Here is a 24,478-nt window from a genome sequence, read left to right on the forward strand (position 1 = left end):
GAATATAAAAATAAAGCTGCAGCTGATAAAAACTGCAAGCGAAAGCTAAACTAAAGCTGCTGCGGCGCGTGCACAAGTGGCGGACAGAGAGAGAAGAGAGCGCGAGATGGAGTGGGAGCTATCTGTGAGAAAATTATGATTAGCTTTTGGTAAAGTTTTCGAGCGCAGTCAGCAGGCGGCAGGCACTTGAGAGCTGCCATTGCATACTTTGCGGCAGACGAGCCGCAGGTCCGCGGCCCGCCGCTAGTCAAGCGAGCAGAGCAGCCCTGGATAGCGCGACAACTGAAAGCAACGTGCAGCATGCAGCGTGCAACGTGCTCAGTCCCATGACAATGGACACCCGAAAATTCCGCAACGTTTGAATTTCAATCTTCATTCTAATGGGGCGGACACAGTGTGCGGCGTCGCTTTTTCGTAATCGCTTCATAATCCCAACGAAATCACAATAAACTTTATCTGTCGCCGTTTCGGATGATAGCAGGGATTAGATGCTTAAGTCGTCTATGCTGGAGGCAAGCGTATTTAAATTCCAAAATTCGCTGGACAGGACGGACATAGAGAAGTTGACTATGAGCTATGCTACATGTTGAGTGTGAATGAGATGAAAAATATTTGTATATTCTGTATTTTCAAGGGTATATTAAACATGTCCAAATACATTGAAATACCCTGCAGCTGAAGTAGATAGACTTGCTGTATATTCTATATTGTTTATAAGTTTATAAAATTATCGAATATTTTTCTGGCATTTAGTTTTGGGTATATATGGGTACACTGTAGTTTCAAGTATACAAAAATATTACGTATTTACCAGTCTCAATAAATATAAAGTATCTTAAAGTCTATCGAAATATGTTGTATATAAATAAATAAATAAATTATATTTATAAAAATAGGGATTCATTGCATTACTGTTGTGTCTGAACAATGCAAAAATAAATAAACTAAAATAAAATAAAATTTTCTATGTCAAGGTTTTGTTTTTAAATGTCAAACTGAATTTTGTAAAAATAAAACAAAATTCTCAAATAGCAAATCCATAATTTAACTTCTGTTAAAAATAAGTCTGTAGCATAAGCTTAATGTGTGGGTGTCAAACAAAAATGTTTAAGAGAAATAAAGCACAATAAAATAAAATACTCATAGTTAACTCCTTTAACTTCTTTAAAAACGGCTTTTCAAGTCACATGTCCACAGGCGCTATTATTCTTCGTCAGGTCAAAGTGCAAAGCCATTTTCATATATTTAAATATTTTAGCAGCCCATGATAAAAGCAAATTTGTCGTGCAGATTTGCAGTTGATTTTCCGCTTTCAATTTGCTTATTTCCTTTTACGCCCATAATCAGTTATCTAAATATATAGAGTATTTACATATATAATATAGCCGTTGCCATTGAAGTTAACAATTTGCATATATTTGGCCAAATAAAATGGGACGCTTTAAATGCGAACAGGAGATGCGGACGAGCAAATTTAGCACAAAAAGACAATTTGTCACAATCACAATTATTACGCACACACACACACACTGACACACACACACAGTGACATGGCAAATGCAAGTCAAGCAGCTGGAAAACAAGCCAAGGGAACTTTTGGTAGTTCGAGCCGGTGCTGGACATGGGCCTGTACAATGATGCAGCAAACATGACCTGAGCCTTCTGCATGCAGCCGGCGACACCTGAAGCCGTCCTCAAACACACACACACACACACACACATACACACAAATACACACAAACATTTTGTCATAATTTTTAGTTAATTTTTAAAATGCAAATCATCGATGCCTGGCCGGGCCGTGCCTAGCCTGGCCAGGCCTGGGAGCTACGGGACATATGCTGGCCTGGTGCCTGACTGGCTGACAGCTTTCAGCCTTTTGACAAATTCTGGCAGCGTTGTTATTGGACGCACGCTCGTAACGCTCGTAACAGCTATGCAATATTTCAACGAGCATTTCGTGTTGGATTTCCATTATGTTTCTCCTAGCATGTACAAATTGTTGCCTACGGGTCGGGTTCCAGGTCCAGGTCCGGGTACGGGTCTGGGTCTGGTTCTGAGTCCGGTTAGGTTCTGTCTGCCTCGACAATCTTTACAAAGTGCGCCATGTACTCGATGGGTTTCTGTTTGCTTCTGTTTGCTGTTGTTTTCATACATATTTAGTGCGTGTTCTAGTTTCATTAAATTTATACATTCCCTTTAAGACTGGTATTAAATCTAAAAAATATTTTTCATAATATGCAAAAATTTAAAGCATTTCGGAAACTTTAATGTCAGTTTAAAGAAGAAATACATGGATAGTGCTGAAGTCGATCATGCATTAAGTGTTTTATTCTTTGCTATAATAATTAAGCTATGATTTTTTTTTGCTTATCTTATTATTTTCCTTTACTGTCTAAGATTCTACAGCACATTTTGCTTAGAGCTTTAACCAATTAGTTAGCTAGTATGCCAGTATTATTTATGGACATCCAACTGATCTTTAAATACGCTTAGGCTATAATAATAACTGATACTATAATTTCATACATTCAATTTCTATTTTTTTTTTTGTAACTCATTTTTGCTTTTACATTAAATCGCGGCTGACTTTGACAAATAACAATTTTAAAATTAAATTTTAATATAGGAAAATGCGTGCAAGACTTCTAAATAATTATCTATTTTTTTTTTTTTTTATAGGAGCTTGTTAAGATTTTACAAATAAAAGCTTTTACATTTTTTTTTAAATAACGTATTTTTCGCTGAGGCGGTAGCTAAGCACAAGCGCACTTCAAGCCCGACTTGAGGGAGCTTTTGCCAAAAGCTGAAAGCTTTAAAAGCTCAAGCCGGTTTCGGTAATTACGCATGCGCCACCGAAACCGAAGCCAAGCCGAAGCCAAAGCCGAAGTCGAAGCCGCAGTTGAAGCCGTCAGCCGAGATGCATTTTGCATAAAGTATTTAACACATTTTGTCTCGTTTGCTTCGAACTGTTGTTGTCTGAGGGAGCAGTAGCAGCAACAACAACAACAACACGAACAGGTCGCAAAGCACATTTAAAAAGTGTTTGAGACAGGCGCAAAGCTGACAGTTGGCTTTGAGACGGCGACGCGTGCGCACGAAGAAACACAGAGAAAACACGGTAAATAGTGCAATTGGTGAAGTGTGAAACGAGTGGAATTGAAACACTGCACAAGTGCTGCAAAGTGGTGGGAAATCCAAATGAACTCGTCTAACTTGTGCTAGCAACAGATTCTCGTGCTACTATAAAATAATTAATTAGACCAAATATTAAATAAATAAACAAAGACAACGATATTTAAATGCTTCTCTTTGCACAGGTCGAACTGTTGAACAAAATGGCGTCAATGAAAATCTGCATATTCGCGCTGCTCGTGGGTAAGTGAAGTCTCTCGGTCTCCCTCTATCTTTCCCTCTCCCTTCCCCTCTCCGTCTCGCTCTTGCTCTCGATGGCAATTAATGAGATGGCATCGGCAGTCAGCATAATGAGTAATTTTATTCAAATAGATTTGACAGCGCCAAACAATTAGCATTCATTTCGAGCCTCAGCTGAAACAGTTATTTGCCCAATGCATATTAATAGCGACAACAAATGTAATTTTTCCCCAATAATTCAACATCGATTTGGATGGAAACTGTCGTCAATTGTGAATTTGTGCAATTTGAATGACTATGCTTTAGCAATACCCTAAACATATTATCGTTTTCCATAGGGTATATAGCTTTTAGTGGATGTGAATGTAATAGACGTGACCTTATGGAGTATATACAAAGAAATATATATTAATATAATATAATAATATTATGAGCAACTTTACAGAGTCTATGATTATAGCATTACCATGAAAAAATACAATTAATTCTACTCGACATTATTATTGTGAAGAACTCTGAGTGCTAGGTTCGAAACTAGATCTTTGTTTCATGATTACTCATATGTATGAAGTTATTCCGTCTATCTTCTGAAATATGTGAAAAAGTACTACTTCAGCTAAGATATTGAATAAATAAATTCAGACAACATATTCTTTAGAGTTCCAAAAGCTTTTAAGCCAGGTAGCGTAAGAACTGATACGGAATTGTAGTAAATTCCTTTTAAATGAATTTTTTAATGTTTGAAATTGTTTAATAACTTTATTCAAATGTCAAATTTAATTAATTTTGAGAACTTATTATTATAAATGCTATAAATAACTATTAAAATATAGCCAATCGAATTAGTATCTCTCTTGCTTGGTTACTCGTCCTATACAGTTTAGGGTATTCTCTAGTCAGGCACTTCCCATTAAATATCTCTATATCTGATTCTATTTGTTGGAATTTCATGCATTATATGTAAATTGCATTTACATATGTGTGCATAATTTTGGTTAGAAATATAAATAGACGTGTCAGCACGCATGCATTTAATTTCATTGAAATTCATATTTGACTAATGTTCGACAATTAATATATAGTTTTTGCCCAGCTGGAAGTACGAGTGTATTTTGTTGGAATATTTTGTTTGGTGTGGCGCTTCATTAAAATTGATGTTGTCTGCCCCCCAAAACACGTATCAAATTGTATTTTTTGTTGTTGTTAATTTGCACTCTTCACACAAGAGTCACATGGATGTGCGTGTGTGTGTGTTTGTGTGGGAGTGTAAAACATATTTTGTAATCATGTTAAAATGGCCATGAAAATTATTGGCAATTGTTTGTGCGCCACTCCTCATTAAATATCATCTCTCTCTACCTACATATATACATATGTGGGCATCAGAAATAGAATTCTCGTTTAATTACGGGGCAAATGTTGTGTGTGCGGTATGTGAACAAGGGAGTTCTATTGGCCATAAACGATGCTAACCATTAAAGAAATAGAACAATCAAACTAAATTAGTTTGTTATTATGTTCCAGCTATAACAGTCTATATCAAATAGGAGAAACTTTAATAGTTTAAAAACCTCTCCGTTTGGTGTGAATGGCTTGATTAAATCCCAGCTCAAAATAGTTGAGCGAGCGACCTGAAAAAGATATACTGCCAGCTAGCTGTTTCTATTTCATCTGGCAAATGTTCAATGAACTTCACACGCATGTTTCACGCCCATTTTATTTCTCTATGTGACGACAGGCCCGACCACCCACAAAATTGTGTGACTCGAATTCGATGCGACGATGAAAGCAAACAAGGCAAAAAAAAAATAGACTTTGGGTATTTTTTCTCTCAATTTCATCAGCTCGCTGGCTAAGGCACTCAATTAATCTAGTTTAACCGCACTGGAAATACGAGTCAAAGGGGACGCGAGGCGTCGTCGGACAGGGGAAATGGAGCAGGGGACAAGAGGCAGACTGTCGCAACCGGGATTCTATGATAAACTTGTTGACAAGCTGTCAGATCCACGGAAAACTTTAAGCGCATGCCCGACCAATATGCGACACAGTTGAGCATATGCCAAAGGGAAGATAATGTAGAAATAAGTCTATAGACATATAAATAATTGTACCGGGAGAAACTTGAGTAATAATATATAAAATATTTGAGGATTGGTATATAAATAGTAAATAAATAAATAATTAAAATGTATATGCATATAGATAAAACTTTGAGGTAATTACATTAATCCAAATCCTTTATCTTATAATTTTTTAAAAACCTAAAATTTGTTTTTTAAATGAAAATTAAGCGTTTAATTGTTTTAGTATATTTTCATTTTAAAAGGATTTTAAAGTATGTAGATGTTGTTTCGGTTCATATTATTATATTATTATGTTAATAGAGAGACAAATACGCAATATTTAATTTTTTGAAAATTCATATATTTTTTAATTCATTAAACACAATTTTTAGTTTTATGATTTTTTCATTTACATTATTTTGTATATAGTTTTTTATGTTTATGTTTTTATGTTTATATATAAAGAGACGCAGTACCATTGACTTGAATGCAAATATATCTATATAGTTATATAAAACTACATAGTTGAGTCAATATTTATGTGTAGTATTACCTAGAACAACCTTCAAGTTGGTAAATAAAATCTTTCTTCAATTATTCATACTGCAAAGCTCTTCATGTAGCTGAAGTGCTCATTGTCTGACTCTCAGCTAGAGTATAGCCAAAATCAACTACGAAAGTCATAGCTACTTTTTCTGCCTTTTGTGAGTTTTTTTTTTTTCATTTTTCTTCTTTTGTTTTTTTTTTTTTTGTTTTTTTTTTTTTTTTGGTCAAGTCGTGTACGAAAACGTGTTTCAATGACAAGCGGCGGCTGCAGTGGCAACAACTTGTTTTTATTGTTGTTGTTGTTGTTGTTGCTGCTCTGTGGTGTTGGTGGTGGGCTTAAATGTTGCCTGACACTTTACGCACTAATTGCTCTGTGGAATTGTTTCTTTATTAACGTTTAATCGAATGTCAGGCAGTCACACTCCACTAGGCAAGGCAGCAACAACAGCTCTCGCAATTGAATTGAATTCGTCTTTTCTTGTATTTTCGTATCTCGATTGTGTTTAATATTTCGTATTATTTTTTTTTATTTATTTATTTTTTTTTGCATTGTTGCCATTTAAAGTGGTTCACCTTGAAGTGCCACGAGTTGCAGCAATTCGCTGCAGCTTGTCGGAAGTGCACGGCAATGGCTTTGTTGGCCATGCCTTGGCTAATCGTTGGCCAAGTCGTGTCATTAGCTCACCTCCAGCTGATTGGCAGAAAAACAGCTGATTTAGCGCTTCTGGAGAGGTTTATTTATTTTTGTTGTTGTATGTCGTAACTTTCACTTTTGAGGTCGCTTGCCTGATTAGTCCATGTCGCAATCTCCACTCCCAGTCCATAACACAACGAAATAACACACGCTCGACTCATATACATATCGGCATATATTAAGTTCCAGCAACTGGTTTTAAGCGTCTAAAAATTAAGCAAAAAAATGTGTAGACTTGTGCACTGCACAAAATTAGGGCTGTGGTTTCTGTTAAGACTGACCGGCCGGCGAATAGAAAAGAAAACAATTCATAATAATACTTATACATTGATTAATTTATTTTAAAAATAATTTACTTGCTTGCTGTTTAAGTTTCTGATACTTTGTTATGATAACATTTTATGATATTTGAACATAAAATATATGAAATATGTAAATACTAATAAATAAAGTAAAATGAAAAGTCAGTCGGGGTAATCAGAAAAACTAGTTAATTAAAACAATTAAAATATTTAATTATATTTTAATTTTTAATAACAAAAAATAATAATTATTTATGGATATTTTTTATATTTTTTATATTTTTATTTTTATAATTTTTGTTTAATTCAAAACATTTAAAAATGAAAATACTCGGAACATTTTAAAACATTTTTAAAAAAGTAAAAAAAAAAAATAAAACCAATAATATTATACATAACAATAATAATTAAATAATAAATCTCTTAAAATTGTTTTTATATATTTTCCTTAATATATATTTTAAGAAAATATCTTAAATGTCCTAATTTGTAATTTACTGACTGAGCTTCCTAAATATTATTTCACATACATTTTCCTTAAGTTTCTTTAATTTTGCTTTACAATATTTACGCCACTCTTCCATTCAATGATATGATTATATCATAATTCTAGCTAATTTTATACAATATTCCATTTTATTCTTTTTGTTGCACAGGAACAACGCTTGCTCAGCGTGCATATATGCGAGTGGGTCCGGGCCATCCACCCTCACAGCGCCATTTACCACCAAGAATTCGTGATCCTGTCCAGGAAGCGGCTGTGGAGCCCAAACGGAAACAAGTGCAGGCAGCGGCAGAGTACGAGCCCAGCGAGGAGTGCCCGGAGCCAAATGGCTTCTATCCGGATAGCAAACAGTGCGATAAATATTATGCGTGCTTGTAAGTCACAAATATACATACATATATGTATATATGTCGAGGAAGATGTGAATAAGATATTGGCAGAAATCTGAAATTAAATCGAGGAAAATATTTTAATAGATGAGGAATACCGTATATATTCTATATTTCATTTTTCCCAAAGAGCTCGGGGTGGAATATTTTCTACCTTCGATTACAGTTAGCTAATAACAATAGGAGGCAATAAGCTTTATATTTTGATCTATATATACATTTAGTCGTATATATACTTAATCTGCATTTAAATGCCTTGCATTAACCCCCATCTCAGTCTTTTGAGCTGCTTTGCTTTCCTTATTTTATTCGCTTTAATCAATGATGCATAAAAATGCGCGTTTGTTCATCTTTCGCGCCATTGGCTCTTCAAGTATTAATAATTCAGGCGTGCTGAGAAAAAAAAGTGTTACAATATGACACGAATCCAACGAGGTGTAAGCTCTATGTGAGCATAAAAATAGCTAGTGAAAAGCTGGCAGTGGAACAGTAAATACTCCGGATAAACTCGAAGCCAAATAAATTCCAAATTATTTCATATATTTTAGGCAATGCACTAATTAAGCTCCGGCTTTGGTCTAATTACAGAGACGGTGTGCCCACGGAGCGTCTGTGCGCCGATGGCATGGTCTTCAACGACTACTCGCCCATCGAGGAGAAATGCGATTTGCCCTATAACATCGATTGCACCAAGCGTTCCAAGCTGCGTGAGTTTTGAGTCAAGTTGGGCTCTTCAATTTATTTTAAGTATGCAGAGCGTGTGGCTCAGCGTGGAATCTCACGCTTGCCGCTATATTTAAACCTGACTAAAATCAGACCAATAAACACAACGGTCGTGCCCACACTTATTTGCTCGTTACGCGTACCTTTAAAGCTCGAAAAAAAAAAACAAATCCAAAGAAGAGCAAGAACAAAATACAAAAAATAAAGTTAACTTATTTATTATGCAAAACAGCATGCGAGATGGTTAACCCAAATTGTTGTCGTCAATAGGTCTTTGGTCCCCTGGCTTGGATGGGTCTTCCCTCTCGCTCTCTCACTCTCTCACTCTCGGTTGCTTTGGGTGCTTCGTTTTTATTTTAGCCATTTCCTTGGTAGACTTGTTTTATTTCTTATTTTATTATTTTATTTTGTCACGCTCAGTATGATTTTACTGTTACTGGGCCAAGGGGGACGGGACAAGGAGGCCTTTGGGACGACACGTGGCCTCCAAGGCTTTTTTTTTTTTTTGGCATTTGCACTGACAGTAAAGAGGCTTAAAGTCGACTACATTTTCTAATTTCCAATTAGTCATATTTTCACGTCAGCTCCATTACATGCTCATGTCGTATGCTCATACGACTGAATGGCACGAGATTCACTACTATTCAGAGTAGCTCGCTCTCAAAATTTAAATAAATAATTGTTCATACATCGAAGCAATTAGCACACCTCATACTCGCCCATTGGCCATTTCAATTACCTTTGTCTTTGACCAGCATATGGTTTCTATTTTTGCCTCTCCTTTGTCTAAGAAGTACTGCAGCATAATCGATTTAAGGCTACATACGCTCCAGCTCCAGCATGCTCCTTGCCAGAGGAAATGCCCAACGTTGGGCCACAGGAAGTTGGTCCTGTTAAGATATGGGCTTCCAGTAGATTGCACTGTTGGCCAACGACTGCGGCAGTAAACTTTCAGTTTAGAGCATAAACAACTGCAGCCAAATGATGCTGCCTCGACACTGAAAACTATGCTGGGACCGAGTAAAAAACACACGACTTCATATGCAAACACTCTGTTAAAGAACTTTTAAAAAATGCAAATATTTAGGCTTACTACTCGTAGTAAGAGTAGTTGTGATTGTAGAACAGTAAGAGAGGAAGAAGAACTATGAGAAATATTAGTGGTTGTAAAAGTATTAATAGAAAGTGTTTGAAAAAGTATTGGTGGTAGAAATTATTATGAAATTAATTGTAGAGTTAGTATGAGAAGGAGTGGAAATAGTAGTAGAAAAAGTCATAGAAATAGTAGTAGAATTAATAGTAGAGTTAGTAGTAGAAATAGTAGTAGAAACATTAGTTGAAGTAGTAGTAAAATTAGTAATAGATATAGCTGAAACAGCTGTAGAATTAGTAGTAGAATTAGTAGTAAAATTAGTAGTAGAAATAGTAAAAGCGGTAATACTATTGTATTAGAATTATTAGTTGAAATAATAGTAGAATTAGTAGTAGAAATAGTAGAAGAATTAGAAGGAGATTAAGTAATAGATACAGTAGTAGAAATGGTAGTAGATATGGCTTTGAAATTAGTAGTAGAATTAGTAGTGAAAATAATAGTAGAATTTGGAAGTTTTATTAAAAGTAGAGTTAGTAATTAGTTAGTAAGAAAAGGAAATAGAAATAGTAGTAGAAAAAGTAGTAGAATTAGTAGTAGAGTTAGAGGTAGAAATAGCTGTAGATTTTATAGTAGATATAGCTATAGCAAAAGCATTAGTAGATATAGTAGTAGAAAAATTAGTAGAAAAAGTAGCTGTATAATTAGTAGTTAATAGTTATTTAGTTAGTAGTTAATAGTAAAATTAGTAGTAAAAGAAGTAAAAGCGATAGAAATAGTAGGAGAATTAACAGTAGAAATAGTAGTAGAATTAGTAGTAGAAATAGTAGGAAAATTATTAGGTGAGTAACTAATAGATACAGTATTAGAAATGTTGGTAGATATAGCTGTGGAATTAGTAGTAGAATTAGTAGTGAAAATAATAGTAGAATTTGGAAGTTTTATTAAAAGTAGAGTTAGTAATTAGTTAGTAAGAAAAGGTAGTAGAAATAGTAGTAGAAAAAGTAGTAGAATTAGTTAGTGGTAGAAATAACTGTGGATATGGTTTTAGTAAAATCATTAGTAGATATAGTAGTAGAAGTAAAAGCGATAGAAATAGTAGTAGAATTAGTAGTAGAAATAGTAGGAAAATTATTAGGTGAGTAACTAATAGATGCAGTATTAGAAATGTTGGTAGAATAGCTGTGGAATTAGGAGTAGAATTAGTAGTGAAAATAATAGTAGAATTTGGAAGTTTTATTAAAAGTAGAGTTAGTAATTAGTTAGTAAGAAAAGGTAGTAGAAATAGTAGTAGAAAAAGTAGTAGAATTAGTTAGTGGTATAAATAACTGTGGATATTGTTTTAGTAAAATCATTAGTAGATATAGTAGTAGAAATATTAGTAGAAAAAGTATAATTAGTAGTAGATATAGATGTAGAGTTAGTAGTTGTAGAAATATCTTTATAATTAGTAATAGAGTTAATAGTAAAATTAGTAGTAGAAATAGTAGGAAAATTATTAGGTGAGTTACTAAAAGATACAGTAGTAGAAATGGTAGTAGATATAGCTGTGGAATAGTAGAATTAGTAGTGAAAATAGTAGTTAAAGTAAGAGTAGAATAAGAAGTCAGTTAGTGTGGAAATGGTAGTAGAAATAGTGATAGACTAGAACAAGTAGTAGAAATAGTTGTAAAATTACTGTACTCTTTATTCTACTAATATTTCTACTACTAACTCTACTCTTAATTCAACTGGTATTTTTACTACTATTTCTACTACTAACTCTTAATCCAACTACTAATTCTATTAATATTTCTCCTACTAACTCTATTTTGTATTCAACTACACTCCTATTTCTACTACTAACTCTACCTTTAATCCAACTAATAATTCTACTAAAATTTCTAATACTAACTCTACTCTTAATTAAAGTACTAATTCTACTAAAATTTCTATTACTAACCCTACTCTTAAGTAAAGTACTAATTCTACAAAAATTTCTACTACTAACTCTACTTTTAATTAATCTACTAAATCTACTAATATTTCTACTACTAATTTTACTACTATTTCTACTACTAAGTAGAAAGTAGTAGTACTAGTAGAACTATTGTTTCTACAAGTATTTCTTCAACTACTATTTTTACTACTATTTTCACCACTAACTCTACTCTTAATCCAACAACTAATTGTACTACCTATTCTATAGCTATATCTACTACTTATTCTACTACTACTACTATCATTTCCACACTAACTACTAACTATACTCTTAATTCTACTACTATTTTCATTACTAACTCCTTATTGCTATCTACTAATGCTTTCTTCTAATGTGCCTATTATTAGCTTTCCTACTAATTCTACTACTCATTCTTCTACTAACTCTACTACTACTAACACTAATAATCGGAATAACTAGTTCCACTACTTTTTCTACTATTACTATTTCTAGTACTAACTCTACTCTTAATAAAACTACTAATTGTTCTACTAATTCTACTACTATTTCTACGAATAATTTTGTTACTATTTATACAACTATTTACTACTACTAATTCTACAGCTATTGCTACTACTATTTTCACTACTAATTCTCCTGATATTTCTTCTTCTAATTATACTAATTTTTTTTCTACCACTATTTCTAACGCTTTTACTATTTCCACCGCAATTTCTACTTCTATTTCTACTACTCATTCTACTACTCTTTCTACTAACATTTCTATTACGGTATCTACCCCTATTTTACTTATATTTCTGCTACTAATTATACTACTATTTCTACTAATAAGTCTACAACTATATGTGCAGCTATTTTTACTTAAATTTACTAGTATTTCTTCAGCCGTTTTTACTAATATTACATATTATAATTATCCCAACTATAATAACTCTAAGTACGAAGAAAAGAAACAGAAGTTCAATGAGCAAAACAATTATGAATATAGTTTTATTTAAATATGCCAAATCGTTTATTAAAATTATCATATATCATATTAATATAATACATAACAGAGACTCCCCAGCCATCGCTGCACTGTCCGCGCAAGAACGGATACTTTGGCCACGAGAAGCCCGGCATTTGCGACAAGTTCTACTTCTGTGTGGATGGCATGTTCAATATGATCACCTGCCCGGCGGGCTTGGTGTTCAATCCGAAGACTGGCATCTGCACGTGGCCCGATGAGGTGGGCGTGACTGGCTGCAAGTCGGAGGACATCTTTGAGTTCCAGTGCCCCAAGGTGAACGAGAGCATTGCCGTGACCCATCCGCGCTACGCCGATCCTGATGACTGCCAGTTCTTCTATGTGTGCGTGAACGGAGATGTGCCGCGTCGCAACGGCTGCAAGCTGGGCCAGGTGTTCGACGATGAGAACAAGACCTGCGACTGGGCTCGCAAGGTGCCCGACTGGTAAGCGCTGCGGTCACTCAATCAAGTGTTGAAGATATGTAACAAGCTTTTCCCATGTAGCGCTGATTGGTACAAGGATCGTCTAACCGATGCGGAGCTGGACGAGCTGGAGAATCCCAAGCCAAAGTCAACGACCACCAAGCGTCCGGCACGAGTGCGTGGCGCCTCCAGGCGCAAGCCGAAGCCAAAGGTCGTCGTCGAGGAGGAGGCGCCCGAGCTGGAGGAGGAGTAACTGCGATGGTCCAATTGCCGACTGTGTTTAGTCTTAAGTGCGTCCCATCCTGTTCACAAATAAATGTCCGCCAATTCCGCCAATCAGAGAATCCGTAAATTTCAAATGATATGCGGAACTATTTAAAGCCAACTAAATATTCAGCTTTCTTTATGCACATACAGACAAGGATTGCTATGCAAGCAAAAAGTTTAAATAAACCTATAGGGGCATTGCCTGGCAGCTCCATAGCTTACCAGGATACAATCAATGCGGTCCTTGCTCCGCTTTAAATGTGCCTGCAGCGCATAAATTCAATTTGCCGTTGAGCGTGCACAAAAGTATGCAACAAAACAGCAACAACTCGAACCAACACACACACACACACACATATATATATATATATTCACTTGTGTTGGACATGTGTATGACGTTTGGCAGACAAGGAGCATTCGATAAAACGCATCGAAAATTGCATTGTGCGAATTGTGAGAATTGCGAGCAGTTGAAAGGACGAGATTTACAGTGGCCATTATCGAAGTGTGTGTGTGTGTGTGTGTGTGGGAGGGGGCGGGATTTGAGCTGGCAACATAAAGTGCCAGTGGTGGGTGGGGCCAAAGCGGGGTGGCCACTCGTAAAATTGTATTGTTTAAGCAGCAAAGTAAAATCTCCGACAAGCGATAAGACATTTCACTTGGCCTTGCTGCAGCATTTGTTTATGCCCAACAATTGCCAATTGCCAAGAGGATGGCAAGGAAAAGTGGATACAGAAATGGACATAATATGATGGGCGAAAAGTAGTTATAGGATTTCAATTGGACTAGCTAATAGAAGGTACGTATACTTTGATTTGCAGTGCAACAGGTTAACAAGTTGTGTGGCATAGCAAAGGACCTTGGGGTACGACTAAGGGGTATCTACCACAGGCACCACCTCTTCAAGATTTTTTTTTTTTTTCAAATTTGTTGGGCGAATAAGCTATGAGGCATATATTGTGTTCAGATGCGAACATAAGATCAGAAGGATTGCAAGCATAATCAATTCGTCAAGAATACTATAAGTTATCAAATTTGTATCTGCCCTATTTATGTATTATTAAGAAATGTTGAAGATATGCATGAGTCCAGGAATAATGATTTCCCATTTTCAATGAGTTCAGGTTATAAAAACGCGGAATCCGAAGAGTAAAGAGCAATACGTGACTAATAAGAGTCAAGTGTAATCGGTTATATTATAAGAACTTTCTTCCATACTATACCGCTAAGAGTTCTTTGAGTTTGACTAACGCTCACTTTTATAGCAGAGGAGATATGTCTCCATAAAGTATTTTAAAGATATTTTTTCAATTTTTAGTAAGCAATCTACTTCTATGGCATATACTTATATCAGATCAAATCCAACTTAATTGACCACTTAAATTTAATGCATATACTATCTGAACGTACATTGATTATGCCCTTCTACGATTTATCAAACCGACTACACACACCCACTTGAAAACTTAGAGTAGTTTGCACAACGGAAATTAACTTGAATAAGAGGAGCAGGAGTAGCAGGAGCAGTAGCAGCAATAGCAGGAGCTGCAGCAGGAGTAGCAGGGGCAGCACAACATACGCCGCTCGATTAAATAACGTACCTCAAATATGGGCATGTCCAAGTTAAACAATTTAGGGCAAGCATCAAAGCGTGCGTTGCCCAAACACCGGATGAGGCGCTCAACCATGATGATGCGCGGGGCCAGCACCGTCTGTTGGCCGTATCTTTGTTTGGTGTTAATGAACAACTCAATTTCACTCAACTCAGCTTCAGTCGACGCGACGCGACTCGACTCGATTCGACTCGACTCGGCTCGACACCGTCCCCCTGGCGACTTGTGACGCGGTCACTGGCGCACGCACATGGCCAGCATGATGCGCGAAGGCAGAAGGGAAGGATGTGAGCGCAAAGCAGGAAGGTCGACAGCATGGCTGTTAGCCCGTTGGCTGTGGCTTCTAATTAATCAACCCACCGCCCAGGCAGTCAGAGGGCAAACACTGTGAGTACACGTTGCGAGGCAAACTGGCGTCACGCCGTCAATAATTTGGCACGTCCTGTGACCCGATCAACGGTCGCTCTTCCACCTGGACGGCCAGCAGAGGCTGTCGAGTGGGCGCCATCTAAAAACCATTTCGTCGAACTCAGCGCCTACTTAATCAAGTGTAACGTGGACATGTCCAAGCGCACCTGTCCTTTGACAGCCAGCCAGCCAGGCCTTTGTCTTGGCCTCTGCGAAAATCGCTTCAAATATGTCTGTGTGTGTGCCACACACACACACATGTACAGCGTGTCCCGTCTGCGGCTCGTATCAAATGTCAAATTTGACATAAACAAGTGTTTACATAATGACAACAACAATTTGCGTAATTGTCAGAGACAGCAGCGTCGCGAGGTCCGATAGCTGCTGCCCTTCGGCCTCCTCGAACATGTCCTTTGTCCTGCACAGGCTTCACTCTGTCGGCTCTTCTTCTGCCTTTTGTCTTCTATTTTTCTAGTTTGATTGTCATGTTGCATAATTAGTTGGCGAGTTGATGGATGATACGACGTGATAAGAACTTAAGAACTGAACGAAAGCAAGAGCTGAAAGCTACTTGGCGACGAACTTCTAGCTAATTGTAACCAGAGCTAATTAAGGGAAGACTTGAGGCTCTGCTGCAAATTGATTATGGTTTCGGTAAGTCAGTATACAAACAAAAGATGGAATAAATCATGGATGGGTAAGTGAATGGATATAGAATGAGTGGAAAGGGTAAAAAGATCTGTATTCCATGATCTTGATTCATTTCAATTTTGTTCAACAAAATTTGTAACTTACTAAGGATAACAGAACTTCATATTATTGCTGAAGCTTAAATCAATTGGCAAGGATAATAAAAATATAATAACAAATTTTTATTTAAACAAAAAATTTCTTTTTTTTTTTTTACTGTTTACAAATGAATCTAAACATGGAATACAGAATATTTAAATTAATATTCTTATTTAATTTATTTATTTTTTTTTTTAAGCTGATGAATTGGTTTTAAATGTATTAAATAAATTTTAATTAATTTTGTATTTCTTTTTTATAATAATTTGAAACACTGTTGCGTTGGGGCCGGGTCAAGACCTGGTCAAGTAGGTCTCGAGATGTCTAGCCGGTGAGCATCTCGTCTCTCGAGTTATTAATGAATTCATCTAATATTATACAACTCGATGCTCGGCCAGCCAGCAGACAACGGACAACAGACAGCTGCAGCAAGTTTAGCCGCTTATAAAAGATCTGCGTCCAGGAATTAACTCTCTTTTCTTATGATGCTTTTGATGTGCTTCTGTGCGCAGCCTTAATTCCATGAATCGCAAACAATTTGGGTGTCGAGCATCCTTGGGCACAGGCCAAAAGCGAAAATATTTTGTCCTGCTGCCCGGCTAGGCTCTGGGCTGATTCGGATGCGAATGATGGCTGAGTCGGCTAACAGCATAATGTGGGCTCGCATCACAAACAATGTAATAAGAAAAGGGACGAAAGAGAAAAATATGCCAATGCCTAATGCTGGGCAGAAGTTGATTGTTTGCTCCTTGGGCTATTTGCTTTCTTGATGAAATAATTAAATGTCATTCATTGAGGTCCTTTGCAGCAGCAAGCAGCGGCAGCTGCTGCCACTTTGCCTTGGCCCGTGTCTGGCTGCCCCTCCGCTCCGCCGCCTTCCCTCATAATTGTTGACCACTTGCGCATATCCTTTTTGCGCCTTTGCTTCTGTAACTAATTTGTGCAGACGCCTAGGGGCGTGTCCTAGCGCCTCACGTTTTGATTTTACCACCATGGGCGCGTCCACACGCCCATAGTTTCACGCCCAGCAAGTTCATTAAACTTTCGTCAGAGCATCCCACGCACACGCACACACACACACACACACACAGCTGGCTAATTAAGTGCTGCACATTGCACGGGCAGCGCCAGTTTAATGAACCGCCGCCACGACAGTCGCACCTGACACAACTTGTCGCCTGGCCTAGCCTCGCCACAATTTGCATATTCGTATTGCTAAAAAAAAGACTGCCAAATTTAGGACTTAAAATCCTATCACGACAACAGTTTGACAGACAATTGTCTGGACGAACTTCTGGCATCTTGAATAGGCAAAGCAGAGAGCAGGAAAGGAGAGAGAGAGAGAGAAAGAGTGAGCGAATGGCAGCAGCTGGCAAGAAATTTCAGTGTCAGCTACAATTTTATGGCAATTCAAATTAATCTAATTAAAGTTATTTCACTTTATTTATTTATTACACACTTTAGTTACATTATTTTTTTGTTCATTTTAGGATTTTCAATTATTATAAAATTATTTTAACAATTTTAACAAATTAACTAATATGAAAAATATAGCAATTGTCATTAATTTTGTTGATATATATTTTAGTTTCGTTTTTATTCATGTATGCATGTACGTACATACAAATTTTGTTTTTTTTGCTGGTTAAAATAAGCTATGAGTACGTTATTACACCCAAATGTACAGGTACATACATTTGTATGTCTTAAAGCTACATATCTCTATGTCTTTCTCTTTTCTACTCATACACACATACATCGCAATTAACATCCGTTTGTCGATGTCTGCAAATAAGTGCCTTTCACTCATACTCTGAGAAAAAACTGAGAGAGCTGCCGATTGCTTCGCTGCTTTGATAAACTCTTTGGCGATCGGCTCGTTTCGTTCTCTTTGTTCCCCGACCGTTTCGTTGAGTTGCTTGAAACGAAGCGAAATGCATTGGTATGTAGGCGACTGATGTGCATGCTGAATGTGTACGTGTATACACACATACACACATATATCAATTGCGAGCGCAAATGTAGTGTCTGCATATGAATGCCAATGAGAATCTCGTTTGCATTGTCGATTTTAACGATGTTCGTTAAAAGAGCGTCACTCGAACTCAACTCAAGGCGCTCAACAGAAAAATAAATGAAAAAGAACTGAAGTTTCTCACTCGAAGCGAGAGTGAGTGAGCATGATGTGCGGCTGATATCGGAAACAGAGCGCAAGGAAAAAAGACGGCATGTGTTGCTTGTGACCTATAGAAGAGCAGATTTAAACATATATGGAGCAGTAATTGTTTGCTAATCAAATAATGAATCCAATCATTACACAAAATGAATAGAGTTCCAAATAAATGCTAAAAAATGGTCTACATTTTTAATTTGTTGCTTTGCACAAGTCCAAGCGAACGGGCAATGCAAATGCCAACCTAAAACTGTCAAAAAGTTATGAATTCACTTGACACACAAATAAGACTCATACTCACACACACACACACACACACACACACACACACAGACACACACACACACACAGTTGATGTAATTGCATTACAATTAAAGGGTAGATCATTTCAACTAAATCTACCGCAGCATGGCATAGTAAAATGAAAAAAATTCTTTGCCAATCCCGACTTGGCTTAGATAAATCACATAAATTTATTATGATGATGGCATAAATCATAGTGCCATATATAAAATTGCAGCAGACTTTCAGTTGAAATTCCTTTTTTTGTGCCTTTATTTTTATTTTTCTGTCTCGTTTGGGGCATTGTTTGCAATCTCTAAACGCCGCAAAGTATGCAATGCGTGCAGCCAGTTGACAGAGAGCAGCCCCAAAAACCAGCAACAGCCGCAGTTAGCTGGAAAAGCCAGTCAATGGTCGCCCAGTGCCGAAAAACTCCCCGTTGCGGCACAATTTTCGGACAATTTCGGGCCATATAGGAGCACTCGACGTATACATAGATATATATGTACATAGACTGTCTGCAAACCTCGTTGTGGCCAGCTCCATCGTTCTCTCTCCTCTGCTCTCGCTTTGGGTTCATTGCTCAAAAATCACAAAAATTTGTTGTTGCATGAAAATAATTTTCTTGTTTTTGTGTCAGGCAGCTTGTAGGCATCCCCATGGCTCTGCAGTTAGTGCCTGTATTTGGCCGGGCTTTGCCATTTGTTTTTAGTGCCTTGTATTATGTATACCCTGTAAGGGACGAAATCAAAGAGTATATTAGTTTATTGCATTAGATGCATGCGATTTATGGAACAACAGTTTGAATTTGTGAATACACTCTAATCTAACGAAATATTAAGAAATATTACACAAATAATAAATAAAATAAAAAATGAATAATCAACAAAGTGAACAAACTTAAACCCAATAATAGTTACAATAATTCTATTTTCTATTTTTGAATATTTATTTGTGTATTTTTTTATTCAGATATAATAAAACTTGAAGAAAAATTAAACAAAATAATAATAAATAATATTTTTATTTTTTTGTCAATTTTCTTGATGTTTTAATTTAACGGAATATAAAAATAAATATTTTTAAAACATATTTTCATTTTAATTAGAATAACATATTTTTATTTTCACGTAAATCTTATACAAAATAATATAAATAGATTTTCGTCTGTATAGGGTATTTTAAAATTCAATCCTTTCACTGCATAGTTTTTGTTTGTGTTTGTTTTTGTATTTGTGTTTTTTGGTATCTGTCATATTTCATTGGTCGCCATGTCCATAATTTCCATGTTAATATTGCCCTTAAGTCGTAATTCAGCTATGCAATTAACTCGCCAGGGTTTTGTTCACTTTCCGCATAGAGAACACCACAGAGACATCGAGAGAAATCATGTCCCATGCAATTAACATGTGGAACAATTGGTCGTCAAATTTGTCAGCGAACATTTTGGCTGGGGATTTGTGCAAATCATAGGAGAGCTCTAGCCACATTAGTCTATTTGATAATTGATGGAATTCCATTGATTTAATAGATGATAAAATGTGGGTTCTTAATTGTTCAGTTTTTGATAAGTTTTTTAGACAAAATAAATACAGAAATTCGATAGAATTTTGTTTAGTAATAAAAAGAATTTTATTTTTAAACTTATATTTTTTAATATTTATTTTCATATCAATTTTTATTTATTTTCTCTCTATAAACCAAAAATATTTTAGGAAAAATTTCAGCTTTCTGCAGAAGTGTAACTGACAGTCAAATTTTGTTATTTCGTTTATCTAAAACATAAAACAAATATTTAGACAACTTTTTAAATAGTCACTGGAGAGCATTTAATAATCGTTTCATCGCTTATTTTTCCGCGTAATCGATAAATTATGCAGGAGTTAAGCCAGTGTATAGGCAAAAAGAAAAAGTAAGTCTTTAATGGATTGCCAATGAATTTTCGAGTCAACAAAAAGTGGGATTAGCGAGGCTGAATTATGATTTTTGGTACGAATTATTTAGTTGCTAATTCCAATTTCATCAGAGGAGTATACAATTTATTTTAAATAGGATGGGTGAATGTCAGGGATTGCTCGACAAACGGATAGTTGACTAAAGGTTTATTAGTTATATATGTAACTTAACTGATAAGGAATTTATAACTCATGGAAAGTGAGACTTTGGAATATAATTAGTTAAATAAAATCATAAAATGCTGCTATAAATATATTAATCCCGAGCAAATTAATATGAGATAGAGATGGAGTTATATTCTCTATATTCTGTCATGAGATTGCTACATGAACTTTAATATGAGTGCATAATATTTGTGGTAGGTAAACCCATTGTATTTATTCTGTAAGTCTAGGATTTTTTTTTATGTAGACATTTTGCTTTCAAATACGTGGAATATTTCACAAGTCTAATTTATAAATTTCTCGCTTTAATTAAAAATAAATTGCTCTGACTTTTCAATGGAGTGAATATGTGAAGGAATGCGTCAGCGCTGGAAGCTGATTTACCTTTTCTCCACTCAAGTTCAAATCAGCTTCAATTGGTTTGCTAAAATGCTTAGCACAACAGAAATGCTGGCAACGATGCGCCGTCAAAGTGGCAACTGGAGCAGGAGTAGCAGGAGTAGTAGCAGCAGCAGCAGCAGGATTTGCAGCAGGAGCACCTGATGCATATACACATACACTTGACAACGTTGCATATTTAAAGGCGTCTAAGTGCTGGCAAAAAGTGCAGAGCGCGACGTCTGACACATCATGCATGCTGTTTTGGCTTCCCTGATTGTTTTGAGTGTCAGCGTCAACAACAACAACAACAGCAGCAACAACAACATCAACAGCAACGAGAATAGCAACAACAACACCATCTCACATTCAACGTAAAATTCAACATGATGAACAACCAGAACTTGCAGCATTGATTGCATTTGCGTCAGTCTGCCAACAGCCAACAGCCAACAGCCACGCCCACATCCACACCCACATTCCCTCTGTCGCCCACTTGCAGCAAGTGCTGAACAATGCCGTTGACACTCCAAGTGCAGAGACAACGAGACGTGAACCCACTTCCTGCTAATGCCTAAAAATTTGTGAAGGGCCCTCCTGGACCTGGATGCCACTTGAGAGACGGAGCGCCGGCGTCGACATCCTGTGCCGCCTGCACTTTAATCTGTGCCGATGGCAAATAGTCAAACAATTGCAGTTTAGAGCCAGACGGCCCAATCGGCTGTCAATGGGCTGGAAAGCTTTCGGTACTCCTGCACTCGCACAAATATTGACGATCCTGCATATTGATTGGGTCTCTGTTGTTGTTTTGTGGAGCTCAGGTGGGCTGAATTTAAGGTAAAAACTGACAGGCTCGTCTGCTGCGTTAATGCCATTCGCCCTTCGCCTTTCGCTATTCACCATTTGCCATTTGCCATTTGCCAGCAACTTGGCAGCGACACCTCCATCAACAACATGCTTGTTGACACTTTAACATCAGATCCTGGGCCACGGGCGCATACGCCGTGTGCGCTTTATTAAAGAGAGAGAGAGGGATAGGTAGGGGGCGAGGCAGCGCTCCTTTCATCCAGCTACGCAAAATACTTCACGCTGCACGCTGACATTGTTTGACATTGTAAAAATTGCTTTTAATTAAAATACTATGTGCACAGATATTAACACTCGGTACCTGGATGAGCTGCATAGAATTTATTTAGATTTATGTATAGAGAAAGCAGTGAAAGGCAGGTAATGGGAGCCCCAAACTATAGCTAAACAAAATTATATAGATAGTTTAACGTAATTACAAATCAAGTACGAATATAAGTCAGAGTTAAATAAATACGCCTCAAGGAAATCTGGCTACATAAAGGCTTAAAGTAAAACCGATGCATAAATCCATAGATATAGTACTACAATATGCGAATCAACACTCGGGTAATATCATATGAGGGTCTATTAGGGATATCATTGGCTTTTGGTGGAATGCTGGTCCAAGGACCAGTTTTTTTTGGCGATCCCATAGAGATTCTCCAAGTATTTCTGGAAATTGGATGATATTCATACAAAGAATTTCCCAAGATTCTTCTAGACTACATCTACGGTTCCCTTGGGTTGCATCTCAGGGTTTTGCTGGGACTCTCTTGGGTTTATTCTAGTAGTCTTAATAAAGACCTCTATACGCCTCTTCGCAGTTTGGTGTTCATGTTCAAGGGATTTCCCAATGTTCTCTGGGATTTATAATGTGATTATACTCCTGTTAGAATTATCTTGGGCTGGGCTTTGATCCGATAGTGTTCTTGTCGGCCTAAGCGAAGGCTCTACTGTGGTTCTCTTTGGATTATTGTAGGATTCCACCGGACCTCTGCTTTCCATATGACTTTCGTATAATCCTCTTAATTGTTTATGTATTTCGTTTGGGATTTCTCCTAGGTATCTCCAGGTGCCTTAGGGCTTCTCAAGCAATTTAATCAAGTTTTTCCAGCATTCCACTGAGATTACTTGGAGATTATTTTTCAAACATTTTCATTTAGTTTCTTCTGAACTTCTTTCTTCAAATGCTTCTTAACGTACTATCATTCAAATCACAAACAATGTATTTCTGTTGCTTATTTTATATTAGTTAAGCACACAGCAAACTAAGCTCTTTTTGCTTGGCTACACTAGAATTCGTCAGAGCCATTTGCCATCAATACAAATCAATCTCAATCAAAGCACACGCAAATGCGATTCTATGAAAAAGCAACTAGAAACACACACGAAATCCGCTTAGCTACCCTATAATTAGCCCTCGTCGTGCGTAGGTGCCAGAGAGACCGCTTGCTACACTCCGGCTCAGACACCGTCTGTGCCCTCCACACCTATCCACAGTCAGAATCACGCGTCATCGAGTCTGACTCTTTGGTCTATTTTTCATTGCATAATCTTAAAGGCTTAGGCGAAAAATAAAAATAAATAAAACTATCTATAGAAATAAATCTGCAAAGATCGTTTGGCGCACTCGAAGTATAATTTTTGTTGACGCCAGTTGAAATCGAATCGCATCGTAATTCCAAAAATTGATTAATTTCATTGTGTGCTGCTTGAAAACCGGTTTCATTATACTATATACTTATTCATATATCCATTTGGATCAACTTAATTGATTTCATTGTGTCTCTGATGTGTGTTGAAATGTTTCTTTAATTACTTAAAAACTTTTGGAATATTTGGGCTTTTACTATTCATTGAAGTTTTTATAATTTTAATACCTTATATGGCACTTTGTTGTTCATCAGTTTATAATAAGTCGATTAAATATCATTAAAAGAAATAATATGTTTGTCTGAATTGTTTATTTGCAGGGAGGGGATCGAAATTCTATATATTAGGTAGGATGGAAGAGCAAAAGACAAAAGTAGAGTGAATAAGAGATGAGAATGAGGGGAGACAGAGAAAGAGAAGAAAATGCAAGATAGGGATCGGAAAGCCAAGAATAAAGTTTAGAGAAGAGAGAGAGAGAGAATGATATAAGAATATAGATAGATAAGGGTGAAGAACAAATTAGCAGAGTTAGAGAGCGAGTGAGAGAATGCAGAATAAGAAAGAAGAAGAAGAAGATAGACAGAGATAGAGGGAAAAAACGGAGATAGCGAATGTCACAGAAAAAACTTACACAGAAAAAGAGAGAAGGTAAAAAGATAAAGAGTAACAGAGAGAAAAGTGAGAGTGTAAGCGAGAATAAGATAGAGTGAGAGAGTAATATACATACATATATATTTCAGAGTACAACAAAAATGCTCCATTTTGGTTGAACCGCACTCAGCACCCAAATAACAATTATCAGGGCAACCTTGAACTTGGCTTATGCGAATTTGTGACACCCAACAGACGAATATTGAATAAAGTGTGAATAGCAAACATATCCGGT

The 24,478-nt window shown here is 36.5% G+C and overlaps 1 protein-coding gene and 1 long non-coding RNA gene across 2 annotated transcripts; both read left to right on the forward strand.

Annotated features, from left to right (window-relative positions):
• The first annotated feature begins 2,984 nt into the window (after positions 1 to 2,984).
• obst-B (obstructor-B) lies at positions 2,985 to 13,419 on the forward strand. The gene is made up of 6 exons (XM_030384528.2): positions 2,985 to 3,121; positions 3,321 to 3,378; positions 7,637 to 7,859; positions 8,463 to 8,581; positions 12,685 to 13,081; positions 13,142 to 13,419. Exons 2-6 carry the CDS (start codon positions 3,339 to 3,341, stop codon positions 13,311 to 13,313), a joined length of 951 nt encoding a protein of 316 aa, XP_030240388.1. The 5' UTR covers positions 2,985 to 3,121; positions 3,321 to 3,338; the 3' UTR covers positions 13,314 to 13,419.
• LOC149091752 (uncharacterized) lies at positions 5,993 to 7,005 on the forward strand. Its single transcript, XR_016196565.1, has 2 exons — positions 5,993 to 6,485; positions 6,550 to 7,005. It is a non-coding gene; the product is annotated as an uncharacterized LOC149091752 (long non-coding RNA).
• Positions 13,420 to 24,478: the final 11,059 nt, after the last annotated feature.

The sequence above is a fragment of the Drosophila navojoa genome, chromosome 3, assembly GCF_054131105.1.
Source record: "Drosophila navojoa isolate 15081-1374.11 chromosome 3, UAZ_NAV_1.0, whole genome shotgun sequence".
NCBI lineage: Eukaryota > Metazoa > Arthropoda > Insecta > Diptera > Drosophilidae > Drosophila > Drosophila navojoa.

Coding starts and splice junctions, on each gene's coding strand:
- obst-B (XM_030384528.2), top strand. CDS start 3,339: ATGGCGTCAATGAAAATCTGCATATTCGCGCTGCTCGTGG. Junction 7,860..8,462: donor GATAAATATTATGCGTGCTT/GTAAGTCACAAA, acceptor GTCTAATTACAG/AGACGGTGTGCCCACGGAGC. Junction 13,082..13,141: donor GCTCGCAAGGTGCCCGACTG/GTAAGCGCTGCG, acceptor TTTCCCATGTAG/CGCTGATTGGTACAAGGATC.